The following is a 19,196-nucleotide window of genomic DNA, read 5'->3' as shown; positions in this document are numbered from 1 at the left end:
TGTACCATCAAACAAAGTAAGCACTATGAAGCTAAAAGGAGTTTCTATAGCATAGGAAAAATACTTCCTCCTGATGTTTTTTGTCCCTGGGAGTGAAAGGGTAGTTCAAATTCATGACCTTACTGCTCCAACTGATTACAGTAAAGAAGCAGTTGACAGACAACTGACAAATCCTTTCAAATGCAGGAAAACTGATACTGGAACAAAGTAATTAACACATTTCTACTTTAGGATGTTGGATAAGAGTTGGTGAAAAGAGACAGAAAACAGTAAAATATCACAAATATCTTGTAAAAGGGAAATCGGTCTTTTAAGCTACAAACTGCAGCAGTGTCTGACAAAGGGGTTATAAAACCATGCACCCTTTCCCAGTATTGTGCTCTAGTATTCTGGTGGCTGAAACACGAGCAAACGAGTTTGATGCCCTTTTTAAAACAGGAGTTAAACTTAGCTGAACCTGTTGATATTAAGCAGACAGGACAACAAGTTTTGAAGGTGGAGGGAGAGCTGCATTTGACAGGCATCATCAGAATACCAATGGAAACTGCATGCAGACATGAACTTATAATGTTGTTCTACTCTGAAAAGTGATTACGTGATAATCATACCCTTCTTAAAATATACTCCCTTTGATTTCAGGTATAACTTCTCACTTGGTGAGAAAGCTTTGCCTTTTTAGTTTTTATATGTGAGAACAAAACAAACGCTTCCAAAAGTCACTGATGAACACACCAGAATAAATTCAAGAGGACAATTATCTGCAGAAATAATCTTCAACTCTCTGTGCCAGTGCACCTTGGATATAACTGTGCAATGGCACAACACAAGGCAGACTGCAGAGAATGCTGAAAAAATTACTGCATTTTTGTGAAAGCAAAAATCCAAAAGACCTCAATTGCCAAAGTTTCAGACTGATCTGGTAACGTAGCAAAAATTTACCCATAATCAAGGTCCACTTCATTTGGAAGATGAAGAGGCAGTACACATGGAAGCCATCAAGGTTGTGTCAATTTTCAGAGTACAACTGCACATTCCGGCCTTTACACACTGATCTAGAACATGATTTAACAAGCTACTAAGCTTAGTTGACATAGCCAGAAAGTCCTAAACGGATTCAAATCAGTATTTAACAATTTCTGATGACAGAGGTAATCCTCTATACTGATCACAGTTTTTTTCTCAGCATTGAAAGAAGTCTTTGAACATTTATCAAGTGTGAAACAACACAAAACTTTGGCTGTTTTGAATTTTCGATAATGCCTTCCAAAATTTGATTTCAGTATAGTTTTCAGCCATATGAAAACTACTGTGAGAGTACTTTGAACAGAAAGAAAGAGATTTCCATGATAACCCCATTGTCAGATGTTCAGAACTTTCTCAAAAGCCGCCATTTGGGCTGAAACTTTCCATGCTTGGTCTCAGCCCAAAGGTGCACTTTGTAGACCTGAAAAAGGAAAAAAGGTAAGTAAAAAAAAATAAAACGTGCTGAAACATCCCCTTGCCCAGTTTTACTTCGGGTATTCAGCACTTAACTGTGAAGGGGATACTGAACTGGAAATGTAATATATTTAAATTACTTTTTAAACCTTGTTATACAAATCACTCACACATGTCTCAAAGTGTATTCTGACAGGCACTTTTAAAGTTTTTCCCATTTTATTTGTACTTACAGAAGTACAGAGGATTAGGTTGCCTATTACATGCACAGAATTGCAACAGGCAATTTAATGTTGAAATTACATCCAGTTTCAATGTATGATTTTAGCATCCAAATTAAATGACCACAAATATTTGCACTGAAAACCAGAGAAAGCTTATCAAGTAACCTCAGGTTAGAGGCATTATCTTCTAAATATACTGCAGGCTGTGGTGGGGTTTCTTTACATTTTTAAATTAATTTTTTTTTTTGGGTTTTTTTTTAAGTTTGAGCCCCCATGTCATCTAACTAGCTCAAAAGATTTTCTTTATAACATTACTATCTCATTCCTTAAAAAAATGCATTTGATAACAGAAAGCCACCACTGACGAAGGCTTTGCTATTTCCTTCAAAATGCATTTTTTTTCCACCAGCCTGGTGCTAAACCATTGTCTTCCTGGCAAAGCATCTGGGCCATGGGATAGCAGGCTCACTGATGCACAAATCACCTTTCAATGTTTTATATTGAGTCCTTTGCTCACTTTCCTACTTTAGAAAAGTAGGGGCAGTTGTGAAAGTCTGTTAAACACTGGTAAACACAGTATTATCTTAAAACACCCTTTAAGTGGTAATACACTGAAGTAGAAAAAAAATGTAATGCACCTTTGCTTGCCATACTGTAGAAAAATAATACACAAAGGGCCAGTAAATCTTACTGGGCTCTCTATCGGGCTTCTGCAAGGGAAGAAAAACCACCTGTTTGCCCGATACTGCAAAACGCTGAGTGCCTTCCACTGTTAAATCAAGGAGCATTTGAGAGCGCTCTTCACCTTTTAAGAATGGCCCCTCTTCATTACAAAACTGTTTAACAGCAAAGGTAACGTGACATCTCTTATGCAACATATATTTTACACACAGAAATACATACACACATACAAACAAAAAGTGTTTTTTTGGTTTTTTGTTTTTGTATTTTTTTACCTAAATGCAAACTGGATGAGGATCCATGTGATGAAAGTGATGGCGGTGGCGTAAGTGAATGTCCTGGCGTTTGGCTTGGCAGAGGCATGCCTATTGGACTTGGAGAGGAGGAAAATCCCAGACTATTGTAAAATGGCTGCCCTATGGGTGCTAGGCTGCTACTAGATCTTTTGTACAAGTCAGAGCTAGTAGATAGAGAATCTCTCCTTGTGGCACTACTACTTGCAGAACTGCCAACTGAAGAAGAAATAAAAAGACCCTAATTACACAGTGTCGACTGAATAAAACCTATCCCCAACTACAGCTGGGCAATAACAGATGTGATCACAATAATTACAGCAATCGTTATGACAAAGACAATTACTGTGATAACCACACATGCTTTTAAGTAAATCTAAGTGGGTATAAACATACCACTGGTAAGTAATTTCACCAATGCCCATGTCTTTCAACATTTCATTCTAGACTTCTCACAGTAATATTGCAGTACTCTGATTTACCCGCCTGGCTTCAGGCTTTGGAACAAACATGGAATTTAAGAGATTAAGTTACACTACCACTTTATAGAACAAATGATTCTAAAAATATTCCTACTGAACTCATTGATAATTGCTTTTCCACTGTAAATTATCAGTCAATGATACTTGATTTCAGGAAAAAGGCTCAAGACAATTGGTTGTTGTCGTTTAATGGTTCAGAAAACAATTTATGTTCCTGTTCAGCTGTTTCTGAACTTCCTCTTGTTTGTGAACCCCTCACCTGTAGGAAAAAAACAACTACTTAAAATTCCCTATGAGAATTATGGTTCTCAAAGAGGTATTTTGAAAAGATATTATAAAGAGGGAATAAATAGTCTAAGAACAAGATGATAAGCAGAGCAGAGACAAGAAAATTGGGTAAGAAAGTAAAAATGTAATTTTACTTCTACCAGTATTTCTGAAAGTTGAATTAAGACTAGAAGCTTGGATAGCAGTGTATCAATGAAGGACTGGTTATCCTGCACAGCACCATTCAGCAGGGTAAAGAACAGTCTAGGATAAATTAGGAGAATAAAAAGTTTTTAGGGATGTTAAATTCTAGTATCTGTTGAATACTAGTGAAATATTAAACCAGAGTGCCTATTTTAAACACTGGAACATTATTATACTCATTAACAAAACCAAAATTCTGGATATTTTGATAACAAAGATGTTTCTTAAGCTGAATTTGGAAAATTGATTTCTACTTCCAATTTAAAAATGAGAAGGCCAGAATTTATAGTTCCATAATCTTTACCCTCCTCAGGTACCTTCCTACTAAAGCTATCAGCAGGACCCACTATAAAGGTTGCCTGATGCTTCCTATTTTAAGACACTACTTTTTTTCTCATAACATTAGCAACTTGGCCAATACTTTTCATGGCAGGTACCTGCTTGGACCAAATTTTGCAAAGTAGCTATGCCCAAACAACACTGCCATTTCAGAGAAACAGGCAAGGAAAGATGCTTTATGCTTAGCAAAATAATTCAGCTACCTATTATATGAGAAGTTAATGCTTTCACATACTCAGACCAATAAGCTAGAAACAGAAGACGTTTACTTTCACTTTACCTCTCTCTGACTGAGCTAAAAATCTTAGCAAATATCACAGTTCTTACAAGTTTAGCACAGATCTCCTACAGACTCATAGGTGAAAACTTAGAACTCCTATCCATACACAGCATGTCTGAGATGGCTGATAAAGGTTTTCCCCGCAATTTAACTTCTAGGCATCTGTGTGCCATGCCAAAATGGACTCAAATTGCTGTCCAAGGTCCCACCTTGTGTTTGGAAAGCGCATCAGACGTTGTGAAAAGGAAGCCTTCTACTTCAAATGCAGAGGAGACAACAGCCAAACATAAGAAATACACTAAGGAAAAAGGTAAAGGGAAAAAAAAAAAAAGAAAAAGGAAACCAGAACAAGGAAGAGAGAAAGGTCAGACAGGAGCCAACAAGGACACTGCAAGAAAAACTGAAAGCACTTTCAAAACCAGTGGGACTGAAGATGAAAAGAGAGCAGATCTGAAGAAAAGTTAGGCTGTGGAAAGTATATGTAACTGTGGGGCAAAAAGACCGGAATGGCAAGCTGATGATGGGCACATTACACAGTACAAGCAGAAACAGAAACATATTTGGAAGGGAAAGTGAGAAATAGGTGTTGCCTGGAAACTGCGAAGGAAGACATACTAGAGAAGAAGCCAAAAGGAAAAAAAAAAAACTGGACTAACTAGGCAAGGAGACTGAGAATAAGAATCAGAAGAGCAAATTAAGGCAGGAGTTGAAAGAAATCTCAAGATTTAAGACTAGCTCTACAAGTTCTGGCTCAGCTACAGAACCATGTGAATGCTAATACAGCGCTACATGAGGGACTGTTATTTCTCTAGCTATGAATAAAGCCAAGCAAACTTTAGCTTGCGTTCAGAGTGTCTTACTCAGCTAAATTACTGCAGCTTAACAAGTTACTGTGAACCAGCTGAGCTGCATTTTCACACACACATAAGCAAAGCTCACAAAACCCAGCTTGAATTAGCTTACCCCTCTTCATCACTATCTAAGCTAATGCAATTACTTTACACTTGTTACACGCCAGAAATCAGCATCTGCAAAGCTGCCATAATGGATCTAATTCTTAGTTACCTGTTAAGCTGCAGTAACTTATCATGTACCTAAACCTTTAAAATTAAGTATGAGTGACCTCATAACAAAAGAGACTCTAAAGTATGAACAGCCATTTATATGGTATGTTTGCCTCTTCCAGTTTTTATTCTGTGATTCAGACATTTAGCTACAACATGTTCAATGTAGCATTTTTTTCAGAGCTATAATTTTTTCCCCCTGCAACAACTGAAAACATAAGGGGAAGATCTGTATTGCCACCTGTCAATCTTCATGGCTATATTTTGACTGAAATTCAATCTTTACAAGACATTGCAGGGAGTTACAAAGGAAGCTGAAACTTTGGCAAATAAAAAATTGAACTTGTTTTTAATTTGCCTCAACATGTAATAACCCCATTTGTATAAGTACTCATCAGTGTAATTAATTTCGTATGTGCATACTGCTCAGGAACTCCTTTAAAAACAGAAAAAGGAAGCATTTTTAAGGTGGCTGTTATGGCAAGTACAGTTTATACTTGGCAGAAGAGCACTTTCAATATATTTTTATTCAAATGATATTACTAAAAATATTTCAGGTTTCAATAGTGCCTTTCATCAGCACTTCTCAAACTGCAAGAGCATAGGCTTCCTACTTCCCTGTGGAAACTACCATGCTAATTAAATCACCTGGGATATTGCTGCAAGATTTCAGTATATGGTGTCTATGCTGAAGGCTTTGGACAAAGCTCGAACTGACCTCTGCTACAAGAAAAAAGCTTAATCTCCTGTGCTAGAAAGAACTATGCTAGTTCTTCAGTAGATACACGACTGAAATTTGTATTGTATGGAGTAATGTTGGATAAAGACTTTTTAAAAAAAAAAAAATCTACCTAGAGACTTAAATGAGTGCAGTGGATTCAATATGCAGATGTCACTATCTATCAATAAAATTAAACTGTACCTAAAGCAGACCGCAGCTGCTAAGAACTCACTGAAATCCTGCAAGTAGCTCAGGACAAATTATATTACAAAATGCAGCACCTCGATAGCATAGTTACTTTTAAATCAGATTTACCTGCTGTGATATTATGGAAAATTAAGAAACCCTACATGACTGAGTAGGCTCTGCATTTTTATCCTTCTGTTAAAGATGGTCTTTAAAATCAGGTATTAGGAGCGGTGTTAAACTTGATTCTGATTTCCTAGCTTTAGTTTTGCTCAACTGAATAATTTTTTAGGTTATTTATGAAGAACAACGAGAGAATCACTGTGTTATTATGCAGTACATTTGGTGTCAGTATTCACCTCCACTTAGCTACCAAGTAACAGGTACTGTGTTTTAACTCTGAAGGGCATGTTTTTCCTTCTGCTTTTCCATATATTAAGCTATCTTGTAATAATCTTTTTACATTTCAACATTTAGGTTTTATTTCCCTTGGGGCATTAAATTTTTAAAAGAATACTGCTAGTGTACATAAATTTTCCCCAATTCCTACCAATTTGCAAGATATATGATTACAAAGACAGTCCATTGATGAAAAAATAATAGTAATAGCTGTGCCTTAAAGAGATTATTAGCCAAAGTAAATATTCTTTAGAAAAGATAATTTATCTTACTAGTACTAAATCAGAAAAATAAGAAAACCTACCTTGCATATTTAAAAACTGTGTGAATTGGAAGTTTCTGCTTCAGGGCAGAAAGATGATGGCAACATTAACTAATTTTCCTTGTTCAATATAAATAGGTTGATAATATTTAGGAGCATCTGTTGAAGTCATTTAAGGCCCCAAACTTGCACAGAACTATTTTGGTTTAACTGTAGATTAAATCTACCAGAGTTAACAAAGACTATACTTGAGTATTAAGTCTTTTCATTTTATAAATCCTATGTGGTGGAAACATACACTGCAATACTAGATCAAATTTAGAAAGTCATATCCTATTTAATTTTTTTTAAAAATTTGGAATTTTCCTGACATGAGAATTACACAGAAGAATGCATCTTTCAAACATCATCAACTGTTACTTAAAGCACGGAATGAAGAATTCTGTGATAATAAAAAGGTTACTAAAATCAGGTGCAAACTTCTGGGGCAGAGTACAGTGATCAATATGGAAAAGTGTTTTGGAGGTATCTATGACTACAGATCATACTTCAAAAATACAACTTCTATATAGAGCTCAAATGAACTTAAACCCCCTTTTTTCCTCCCTGTAATTTGTTTTAAATTTGAATAACCTAATTTTGCATTCTTTTTAGAAATTTATGTGTATATATGATGACTGAATACAGATACATTTTTTTGCTTAACACAGAAGTCTCATAGAATTTCCTCACTATATTAACAACCTACCTGATGAGCCAAATCCACCAAGTGCAGAGCCGATAGCTGCTCCTAAAGAGCTGCTACTTCCAAAGCCAAGAGATGTGCTTCCTGGTTGGCCAGGACCATGTGAAAAAAGGGAACTGCTCTGGGAGTTATTGGTCAAAGAGTTACTGCCATAAAATGAATTGGATTGTAGGCTACTATTTGTTTGCTGTTGCTGTTGTTGTGGCTGGGCACCAAGTGGCCGAAAAAGCCCGTTCGTGGCTCCCGCGAGATTGTTTGCTGTTCCTCCAGCTGAAGCAGCTGCAGCTGTAAAACATACGTTTTCAATCACAATTACTCTCTTAAACATTTCTGACTGAAAATGGGCTATTCAGATCTAAATTGTATTTTCTTGAAGCCCTCTTTAACAAGCAAAAATTCAAATATTAAAGGACTAAAAGAGACTTTCTAGTATTACAGTCTTAATTACACAAGGAAAAAATGACGAAAGCATATGTTGTAGGCTAAACAAGGCTGTACAATTGTTAATATAATTGAGGAAATTTTCAGTGTAAACATACAAGACATTACTGTTTATGGAACTGTACTTTTATATCCAAAGTTGCAAAAGTAGAGTTGCAGCTAAATCATTCAAAGACATCTTCAATTGCTGATGTCTAGAAGCAAGTTCTGCATCAAGAAAGAAGCTTATAGATTAACTTAAAATCTCATTTTCTGAACAGATTCATTTAATCTAGTGCTAGTATTTACTTTAACAAATGCAATAAATACAACGGTTCAGTAAAGTAGTACCAGACCTCAACACTGCCAGAGAGAGAAAAAAGAAAACTAGAGGCTTGATGTAACTGATTCTCCTCTTATGCTGTCCATTCGAGCTTTTTTCCTTGCCACACTTTTCAGAAGAAAATATGTTAAGAAGAAAAGCACAGCAAGGCCCAGAGTACTCAATCATCTTCTGCCAGGCCGAAGCAATGAAATGATGCTTCTTGGGGAACGCCATTTAGGGAACTGATGAGAAGTGCATGCTATATGCATGGGGAGAGGAAAGGGGAAAATGCTTATATCTGAAAAACAACAACATTTGCAGAAACGCATCTATATAGGTATGGGGAGAGTACTGTAAATTTTAATTAAAAAAGGAAAACTACCTCTCTGAGAAACAGCCTCAGAGAAAGGGAGGCGACAGTGTAAGAGAGCAATCATGCATAGTATATCCTTCACAGCTAGAAAATTGCACAGATGAATACAAAATATATCAACAATATCAAATACTCATCAACCTCCACACAGGATAAAATACTTACCTGCTTGTGCTGCTGCAGAACTGATTATAACAGGAGTTGAGGCCACTAATCTGACAGGTGCTCCAAGGCCAGTTCTTGCTCCAGGGCCTACTACTAAGGCACCAGTCTGATCATAATAGGCAGTGGGAGCTAGTACTTGATAGCCTACACAACAAAGAACAAAAGAATTAGCAGCATAGTGTTATGGTTTAGTATTCTGAACCCAGGCCATACAAATAGTCTCAGCAGTCAGCTTTTTTTCTCTCTATGAAATAGTCTGACAACAAACTACAAGGCAGAAAACAGCACAGCTGCCATATGGCCTTAGAACATTCACTGGACATCAAAATAAAACACAGTGATAATCATAAAAGACTGCGACAAAATCTTATTTAGGAATGCTTTACATAGTTTGTTAAAACTAGAATAACAGCTAAATTTAGAGAAGCTGAATTTTATTTTCAAAGTTAACTAAGTAAGCTTCGTAGTGAGAAGGTGCAGGAACACCACTGGCCATATTTGGATTACAGAACCAACTTCTTTCAGCAACTGAAAATGTTCTACATTTATCTTGTTAACTATTCTTATAAAACAATAAATCAAAACACACAAGAATTTCAATATTCCTCCCATGCTCATATACTAACTCTTTTAAGAAAAAAGGCGAAATTACAAAAATCACACATCTTTGTATGTGTAAGAACCAAGATTTTGCACACTATTCTAAGTCAGTTTCCATGTATGTTCAGAACTAGGTCTAGCAGAGTTCTCTCTGAAATACATATAGATCGGAACATAAAGACCTGGACCTCTAATTCCAGGTGAGTACTTCAGTCACCAGGCTTCCAAGTCACATTTTCTCCTCCTCAGTTTCTAAACCATCTGTGTAATCTCCTCTGCCTAGACACCTTGCCCCAAAACCAGCTAGAAACACCATCTACCCACTGGCCTGGTGTTTAAAATACTCTGCAGGGAAGCTGGAAACACAGATGCAAATTCTCTCACACCAAGAAGATCTCAAGATATGAATGAGACTCCAATAGTAACTGAACAGGAGAGGAATGGTTAAGATCCAGATCTTTAGGTTCAATTCACTGTTCCAGAGAGGAATGCACTATACTTTTTTGGAAAACTTGCTATTACTATCATCCCAAACCTGTTTGCTCTCACTGCTCACCACTTCTTTTGTATTCTAAGTGCTTCTACTTTCTCTCACCAAAGACACAGCAAGGCAGTTGTCCTCCAGAGATTGTCTGAAAGTTTGGCTAGTTAAAAGCAACCAAAACAGGTTCCTACAATTGAATTGGTCAGGAAACCTTCACTGTAGGTTCCACTGCCTCTTCCACCTACAGGATTGTGCTGTGCTGCTCTGCTACCTTTACTACTAAGAAGGGTTGCTACATTCCCAAGGTAGGGAGAGGTGAGAGTGATGGCTGTCTCTTTTACTGTAGTTATGTAGAAAAAAAAAGCATAGAGTACCAGATGATCAGGAAAGCTCCGCATATGTTCCTGCACACATTAGCAGTTCCTAGTATCTACATAATTTCTACCTTTACTTGTAGCACATTCAATTGATAATCCCATGTTGGTCCCACTACTTGTTACTGTTGTATCATATAAAACCACTATTTCAGAACTGACTAATACTTACCAGTATTTATTCTGCCCCCACCCCCCCCCTTCAAGTCTGCAAACCCATGAATAACGTTACAGCAGTATAAAAAAGGCCTGATCATATATTTACACCCTTGTGCTCATAAGATGCTAATGCACAACATTTTATGGGACTTCATGCCCATAATGTAAACAAGCCTACTTCCAATGCAAAATACTGGGGGAGGGGGTGAAACAAAAACAAAACAAAACAAAAAATGAAACAAAAAAACCCCAACCTCACACAGTATAGCACAAATTAAATGTACTGGGATTAACACTAATGCCTTAAAGTTAATTTTCTAAAATAACTGACTAGTATGAATGCTGCATTAAAAAAACCAGAATCCACTTGCACTTGCTCTCTGCTCTAGAAAATGCTTAAATTCTCTTGATATTTCTTTGCCACTGTCTTATCTGTGATGCCACCCACAAACAGGCTATGTCAGTAATATCAAGATACCATCCATCACAAAAGGTTCAAGTTATGACTGAGAGCTTCTGTGCTCCTAATCTCAGAAATTAACACATTCTGACCTGGAATAAGAGGCCTTTTAGCTTTCGACTCTAATCTACTAAGACAAAGCAATGTAGGACTACTTGTGAAATTGCCAAGATCTTGCTAAGTGCATCTGCAGCCTCAAGGATATAAAAATATTTGGTTTGACATCAAAAATACAATTTCAGAGAGACCATCCCATATGAGATCAAGTAACTGAAGAACAGTTCTCACAGCAAAACTTAACTCTTCTTTCCCTTCCTTTACAGTACTCCACAATCTTCACACTTCATCCCAGAAAGGTGATTACAAAATTTAAAACTATTTCCAGCCTTCTTTTTATCAAAGATAAGATGATGACTTGCCAGGTCTTCTCTAATTCCCTCTCTCTTTCTGTTTCAGTTTTTATTACCTCTCCATTCATCATCATCTCCCTGTGGCTATACAATTTCCACTCTAGATTAACAACTATCAAAGCTCCTTACAGTGCCTTCACATTGAAGGTTACTGTAGTCTTCCACTGCAATCAAAAACCTAAACCATACTCTGCTTCCTAATCAGTTTCTGATCACACCTCTTTATTTTAGAATGCAACTGCTCTATCTGCATTTACTGTCCCTAGATCAGCAGGGAATATGGAAGTAAACAATACTGTTTATCAGTAGTGTGCTTTGCTGAAAAGATTTTTAATTGTCTCTGAAATTAGAGACTCCGAAAACGTTCTGGATTCTTTTCACACAAACCTTACATGTTCTTAAAAGAATGAGAGGAAATCTGTTCTGTTGGCTCATGCAGCCCTTTCTTAGTGTTGCTCTTATCCACCCAGTAATTTCTTCAGTGGCTTTCACTGGATACTTCAGTCTCTTCTCACACTTTTGTACGCAATATCACAAAGCTCTGAACAGATCTCCTACTCCCTTCCCTCTCTGTAGCTTCTCTTGTTGATGGCACCCAAACGTATGTCAGTTTGTCACTTCCTTCTACTCAATTTAAGTTAACAGATGTGACACTTCTTCCTGCCAACTCTATTATCTGCCCCTTTTAACACTACCATCCTGACACATCTCTCTCTCACCTCTCAGGAGCAAGTCATTGTAGAGTCCTCTCTCCTGATGCAGAAAATTTAGTTTCTCATTTCTCAGCATTCCCAAGATCTGATTATTTTACTCTGTATACAGATTTGAAAAATTACTCAGCTCTTGATCTTCCGGATTTCCTTAAATGCTGCAGTCTTCACTTCAGTCTCCCAAACTCACCAAAACCTGAACCACTGTAACCTTTCATTTGTTCTGATGAAGATGTATATACCTATCTTTGCACTTGCCCTCACACAAATTCAGAACTGGCTATCCTACCAGTAAGTGATTTATATTTTCTATAACCACTTTAACTATGCCAGTATTGTAACTCCCTGTATGTCTGCCACAATTAAATTTTACTTCTATTTATGCTTCCTGGAGACATAGAATGCATGACCCACTGCAATGTCACACTTTAATCTTCTCCAAATAATAAAAAATTTAGTACCAATAGATAAAAATTGTTAATTTTAGTGTTCTGTACATGTTTCCAGACAACTAGGTTTACATGCCCACCTGCATGCTAGATGCACTATTACAGTCAGTGTTAACAGCTTCACTTGTGTGAATTCAGTAAGATTAAGTCATATCTGATCTAGCCAATGCAGTCAATGAAGTCTCTGGAGGGATTCAGATGAGCCACTGCTAGACATCTATTTTAGGGTAAGCTGAGCAGCTCTGCAGCCTTTGGGTGGCAACTGCACTAGTGAGGATCTTCACTGAGCACAATGACTCCTTAGACAACCAAGGTCAGGTGCGGATTCCTCAAGCAGGACAACTAAGCAGAGGCCAGCCACTGTCTGTGTTGGGGACTTGTTTTATTAGCTGAAAAGAATGTATCCTGATCATATTATGATGAAATAGGGAGTACCCCCTGGCTTTGTCTTGCACATTTATGCAATAAGAAACCGTCTGGTTTATAAGAATCATTGTTACTGAAAGACTTGATAAATTAGGACTGAAGAATTTAAACCAATGGCACAATTCCAATGCAAAATGTATTTCACTTCTGCTGCTTTTAAAAGAGAAGCTGTTTTTTTTTTTCTGGCAGAGACTTAACAGAAAAATTACATTAAGAGTAATCTGGAATTCAGACACTTTCCCTTTTGCTTAGGATGAGATATGTGCCTTAAGTGCTACATGAATACACCTCCCTGAATACTTAATACAGAAACACTTGAAATACCAAATCTGAAAAACAGAGCAATCCCCTAGTTGGGATATCTCATGAATTTCATTCAGCATGAAGGCTGTGGCAAGGAGAAAGCAGCAGAAACAATTTAAAGACAGTAGCTGGACAAGCTCAATAATATACTCATTTAGTAGCTCACAGTGAAGCCTAGCTACAGATACTGTCTCTGTAAAGAGTATTCAAAACCTTGAAACTCAGTTTGGACTTACACTTTCTTGTAAAACATCTAAGACAATTGAAACAAGAATTTAACGTATTTTCTGCTTGTTTATTACATTACATATGTTCAGCGGTTACTGCCTGGGATTCACTTAATCACATTTTGCTATCTAGATGTAATTTACTCATCTTGACTCAAGTTTACAGTAAGTGGATAGAAAAAGTCAGCTCTGGAGCAAAATGCACTTTATCCTAAATCAGGTAACTAAAATAGAGGTGGATGAATCAAGAGTAAAAGTTCCTATTTCTCTTCACTACCTACAAAAAGAGTATCTAGATCACAGACATGTAAAACAATATCATGATTCCCATCTGAAGTGGCCTGTAGCCATTTCATCATCCTATATCCTTTCTTTCACCTAAGAATTGCCATCACCCCCTATGACTCACTACAAAACTATCCTATAATGACTGAGAAAATAAATGCCTGGTTTGCTTATATTTTGAGCCCTATTCCCCACAACAGCGTGGTCAGTAAGACTGAACGTCAGTTGCACACAATTCTTATGACAGAACAGTCAAAAAAGCTCAACAAGGTTTTTCTCTGTCCATCCATGCAGCAGATGGGACCAAGAAGCTGAATAAAAAGGTTCCTGCCCTCATGGAAAACCTCTTGGGGCTTGTGAAGGAAGTCCAATCTTCACATAAACTCAGTAATGCAAGAGCCTATCCTGCATTTGACCACTCAGTATTGCTTTTAACCATCCCTTCAGAGAGGGGGCTTTTTGTGGGGTTTAAGAACTATCCCTGACTTCAGACAGATGCTTTATTTTTTGAAAATAATGCTCTTTTTTGTGACAAGAAGTCACAAATCTGGTCTGGATCAAGGTCTCACATGTTGATCTGAATCAAGCTATATCTCACAGGCTTTTTACAAGTCATGGACCACCCCATTTTAGAAATCCACATCCACAGTGAGAACTAGTAAGTAATACTACCCCACCTCCCCCCAGGCAAAGACATACAAAAAGAAGTACAGCTAAACCTTTGAAGCTTTTGCAAAAAGATGCTTATAGCATCTCTGGTATCACTGCAGGCTTTCTCCACTGCTTTGGTGAGGTGCAGAGACACCATTTGACAGGTGCTGTGACAGCACACTTAGCTGATTCCTCATTTTATGTGGAAGGGAAAGATGCTAAAAGCTGAAGATACTACTGCATGGTAAGAAATAAAAACGGCAGTTATAAAACAAAACAGAAAAGAAAAAACACAAGAGCCAGACTGTTCAGCAGCTAGAGGCTTAGAATCTGATCATGAATAGAAAATGCACAATGCAGGCCTGCAGCATCCAGCAACAAATTAGCTCTGACTTCTGAGGGTTATGAGGCATTTGACAGCAGTGCTGACAGAGGAGAATCTGTACAAGTTGCAGCTACTTTCATCATTACCTAACTTAATAAAGTAAAATCTTAGCTTTCATATTGAAGAACGGCCAAGTATACTTGTTCTTGCTCAGGTAATTGTACCAAACACCTTAAAGCAATGCTGAACGTCAAGCTAATGCATTTATGACATATGTACTGAGACTAAGAATTCCTATTCCATGGGTATAGTCTGAAGCCATGTATGCTAAAAGGATCTGAGGCTCCAAGCTTTGGAGTGCTGCCACTTAAAAGCACACTGTGATCTTCAGAGATGACTAAGCAGTAATATTCTTTTAAATATCCTAATTTTGGATTCTGCATTTTAGATTTTATTACTGCATGCTGCAAGTAAAACATCACTTCAGGAAGACAAATTAATACTTCCTGTTACATCAGAATAACCAGACAATTCATGACCTTTTAGACAGCATACAGTTGCTTCATTATGTATGAAATTCTCCTGCAAAAAACAACCATACTCCTTGTGCACACATTTGTAACAACAAATACAAGAGAAAATGCTCAAAACTTCTTGTGGTCCAAGAAAGCTGTGCCAGTATTTTAATCCAACTGAATAATATAATATTATGTAGAACTCAATTCTAAGCAGCTTACCATTAACATAACAAGACTTGGAGAGTTAATTTGTTATGTAATAACACCAACATTTTATGTTTCAGTGATTCTCTCAATACACTGGTAACACACATACCTGGCATGCCTGTAGCAAGACCCTGACCAAAAGCCAAAGCCGGATTTGCTGCTGCAGCTGCTGCAAGTGACTCTGCCTGCTGCCCTTGCTGACCCTGATTGGGAGTAAGTGGGCGCTGAGTTGCTCCAGCACGCAGAACCTGGAAAAGACCAATAAGACACCCTTCCCTTTAAAGATAAGAAAGCAAGCCCATTTTGTGCTGAAAAAAGTATAACTCAGTTGCTTTGCATATCTGATGCCACTTTGCTCAGAATTTTGGGAATACTCCACCTTGCTGGTTTCACAGATATGTGAAAGAATAGAAGGCATGTAGTATTTGCTGACAAATGTGGCAATAAAGTATCTGCCCTGCTCTGCACAGCAGAGCTCATGTGTGTTCCACCAATGGCAATAAAGGACAAAAATCTGTAAGAGCTATACATTTATGATTTCCATTATTTATTAACTGAACACCTGCCCTTCCCTCATAAATACATTCACTCACATTATTTTCAGGCAACTGAATGATTCAAATCTTAAAACTTCAGAGCTCGTAATAACTCGTCTAAATAATTAACATTATAGTGCCAAAAATGCTGTAAAAATGCACCCACTGAGTTTCAAGAATTCACCTAACACTATCATCGTGCAACACAGGTGTATTTTGTTATGTTCCAACAGCTTATCTCTGATAGAATTTGACTGAAAAGCAACCTAAATTCTTTCACCTACTCTACTGCTTCTGGTTAAAATAATCTCTGGGTCAAACTAAGGCAAAAATACAATTTACAATATATCCCCACAAAATACCTTTCCTGTGATTTGCATAAATTGGATATTAATGTTATGAAGAAAGCAAAATAACACTGGAGAGATGATACATGTTTAGTTATCAATGCAGTTCACTGGTAACAATTATCAGTAGGAGGAAAGATCCACCTGAATATTCAAACAGTGATGAAGCTACTCTACAACTTCATGGTAACTCAGAAGTCACTTCTTGTATTAAATTTGTCAGAATGACATTGAAATTAATCATATTGCCAGTAAATCAACCAACCAACCAAAGTTAACATTCACTCAAGCATAACATCATTATAAGATTTTGGCTTTTCTTTCATAGAAAAAGGCCACTGAAAGATTGTAGAATGCTTTTCTAAATGTGTCATTTATTATATGATACAACACAATACCCAAATTATGCAAAATTTTCTAGAAGCTGATCTGAACAGAAAATGTTAAGGTAAGGCTTTAAATACACAACTCCTTTTTATGAAGAACCTACTGGTTGCTGTCCCTGTTGTGCCTGTGAAGCTGCTTGCTGATTTGCGGTGGTATTTGCTGCTGCAGCTTGCTGCTGAAATAAATTGGCTGGATACACTCCCCATGGAACACCGTAATACTGAGGTGGAACCACAGCAGGACCTAAAACCAGAATACATGATTATTCCATCCACTAGAGCTGAAGTAACTGCTTATATTGTTTGTAGCATCCATCATTGATCTACCTTCTAAATGTCAAAACAGAAATCAGTACTAAAAGAGAAATTAATTCCCATATTAGCCAAAATGATACATGAACACAAATTGGTTAAAGAATTCCCATCAAATCATACCTTCACTATGAAAAAATAAATACCCTTGTGAGACTTGGGTGACAAATTAAAAACTTTATCAACATTTATATACCAAAGAACACTGAAAATCAGTTTCCATGGTTGGAAAAAGATCATTTCAGAACACCACAGAATGAACAAAATTCATCCTCCCAACAGTGTTATACTGAGGCTTTAATAATCTATTATTCCTCCTTTCTGTATGCTTCCTTTGCTTATAAACACAACTACTGCCTCTGCCTCCCCTGCCTACTACATCACACTCTCCAGAACAGACACACTTATCTCTTCTAGTCTATTCATAAAGAACCTGTAGAAGGCTGAGCACTCTGTATCACTGCATTGTACACATCATGCATTATGTACACATTCATTTTGGTTCTTTCTACTGCCTTTAATGTGAAACCACCAATTGGAGATAAAGGTTTTGTATAAAATGTACTGCTCAGGTTTGGCCACTAACTGGACTTGAATACTCAGTGGTGGTGTTTCACAGCGATAGCTATTAAAGAGACTTCCCTGAGCTTGGGGTTTATCTGTTGTCTGGACCTTTCGGCATGCTGGAAAACATCTTTATTCTCATGCCCACTGGGAATGAGAAAACCTGGAATTAGGAAATTAATGCACAGAGTAAAAAAATACAAGGAAAAGTTAGCTGACTCATCTTGTGAAAATAATACATACTGCTAATGTCAGATGAAACTTTATTAAGGATGAACACTTTTAGACCAGAAAAAAAACTTACTGCTGCATATAAAAGTTCAGTGGAAATACTCAGAATCCATATACAACAGAAACTGAATCCATTTTAGTGTAATTTTTCAAAATGGCAGTATTAATTTTCTTACAAGTCCCTCCTTCCTAGAAACATATTTACAGAAAATAAACAGGATGGATTTCAGCTTTTTTCTAATTTCATTCAGTAAATTTATTAAGATAAACATTAGAAAGTGTTCAGTTACCTGCCAGGGTAGCTGCTGCAGCTAATCCAGCTGCGGTGTATGGGTCAGTACCTGGAGGAGCAGCACTGATAATGTATGGGTTTGGCACAAAAGCAGCTGGAGCCAGGCCTGCTGAGAATACGCCTGCTACAGTAATAAACAGAGTTTAATTATAGCTGACATACTTAGCAAGCACCATCACATTCAAACCAATCAAATTATAAAGCGTTATCTGTTAGAATCAGAACTGCTTGTACTTCTCAAATTTCTAAGAGCAGGTACACTGCTACAAAAAATCAACACTTTATGTCTTTTCACCATTCTCGTCTTACTAATCCAAGACCTAAGAGTTTTGTTTTGCTGCATCTACAGACTCCAGGGAGATCTACATCCTATGTATCTACCCACCCTTATACAGAAAACATTATGCAACGTGGAATTTACCTTGCCCACCTTTAACTATCTAAAAGTTACACTAATCTTGCAACAAATCTCTATCAGACAAATCATCTAGTGTCCTAGGTGAATCAGCTAGAAATAATGAAGCACCTGCTAGGGATACAAATCTCATTTCCTTGACAAGAGGGAAAAAAGAAATGAAAAAAAAATCTAACTAGAGAGTTTAAATCAAACACTTGGCTTTTAAACAGCCAGTTATGAGATGCTAATCTTACTTTCAAGAATCCAAATTTGATATAAGGACAGTAACGGAAGGAGAATGCAAACAAAACATTCCTACCAGTTTCTCCAGTCACCCAGATTCATGTATTTTTTCCAACACTGAGGCAGCAACTAGTGCAGCAAGTATGGCACATCAAACTATGTTCATCCTTCTAAATAGGAGGCTTCTTGCTGAACTCCTCAGTCAGCACTGTATAAAGTAGGGGCTTCTCTGCAGTTGAGAAGTCAAAGGCAGACAGAAGACAACTGGGGATCCCACATATATCTCAATTTGCCATGCTCCCAGCTGAAAGGCTGTATGAGTCAGCTGTACAACACTGAAGACTTGCCACTTTTAAACCCCAGCTGTAGGCTGCTGACACTTGTGCCTCCTTGTTGAGTTGCCAGCACTCTAAAAACTTTATGCATCCAATTA

At 37.3% G+C, this 19,196-nt stretch overlaps 1 protein-coding gene across 8 annotated transcripts in view; it reads right to left on the bottom strand.

The window, feature by feature from the left end:
- The window catches only part of PUM2 (pumilio RNA binding family member 2), a 74,600-nt gene that overhangs the window by 16,139 nt on the left and 39,265 nt on the right, over window positions 1–19,196 (bottom strand). For 3 of the 8 annotated variants that reach the window (XM_034060271.1, XM_034060269.1, XM_013128374.3), the window contains 6 exons: window positions 18,122–18,247; window positions 16,829–16,968; window positions 15,565–15,703; window positions 8,868–9,011; window positions 7,588–7,869; window positions 2,618–2,854 (listed from right to left, as the gene is read on the bottom strand). In XM_034060271.1, coding sequence (XP_033916162.1) covers window positions 2,618–2,854; window positions 7,588–7,869; window positions 8,868–9,011; window positions 15,565–15,703; window positions 16,829–16,968; window positions 18,122–18,247 — 1,068 coding nt within the window. The remainder of the gene's footprint in view (window positions 1–2,617; window positions 2,855–7,587; window positions 7,870–8,867; window positions 9,012–15,564; window positions 15,704–16,828; window positions 16,969–18,121; window positions 18,248–19,196) is intronic. The other 5 variants (XM_031046675.2, XM_005146450.3, XM_034060270.1 and 2 more) reach the window with 3 other exon arrangements.

Source organism: Melopsittacus undulatus, chromosome 3 (assembly GCF_012275295.1).
Source record: "Melopsittacus undulatus isolate bMelUnd1 chromosome 3, bMelUnd1.mat.Z, whole genome shotgun sequence".
Classification (NCBI taxonomy): Eukaryota; Metazoa; Chordata; class Aves; order Psittaciformes; family Psittaculidae; genus Melopsittacus; species Melopsittacus undulatus.
Note: the sequence above shows the minus strand (reverse complement) of the source record. Positions and strands in the feature narration are given on the sequence as shown.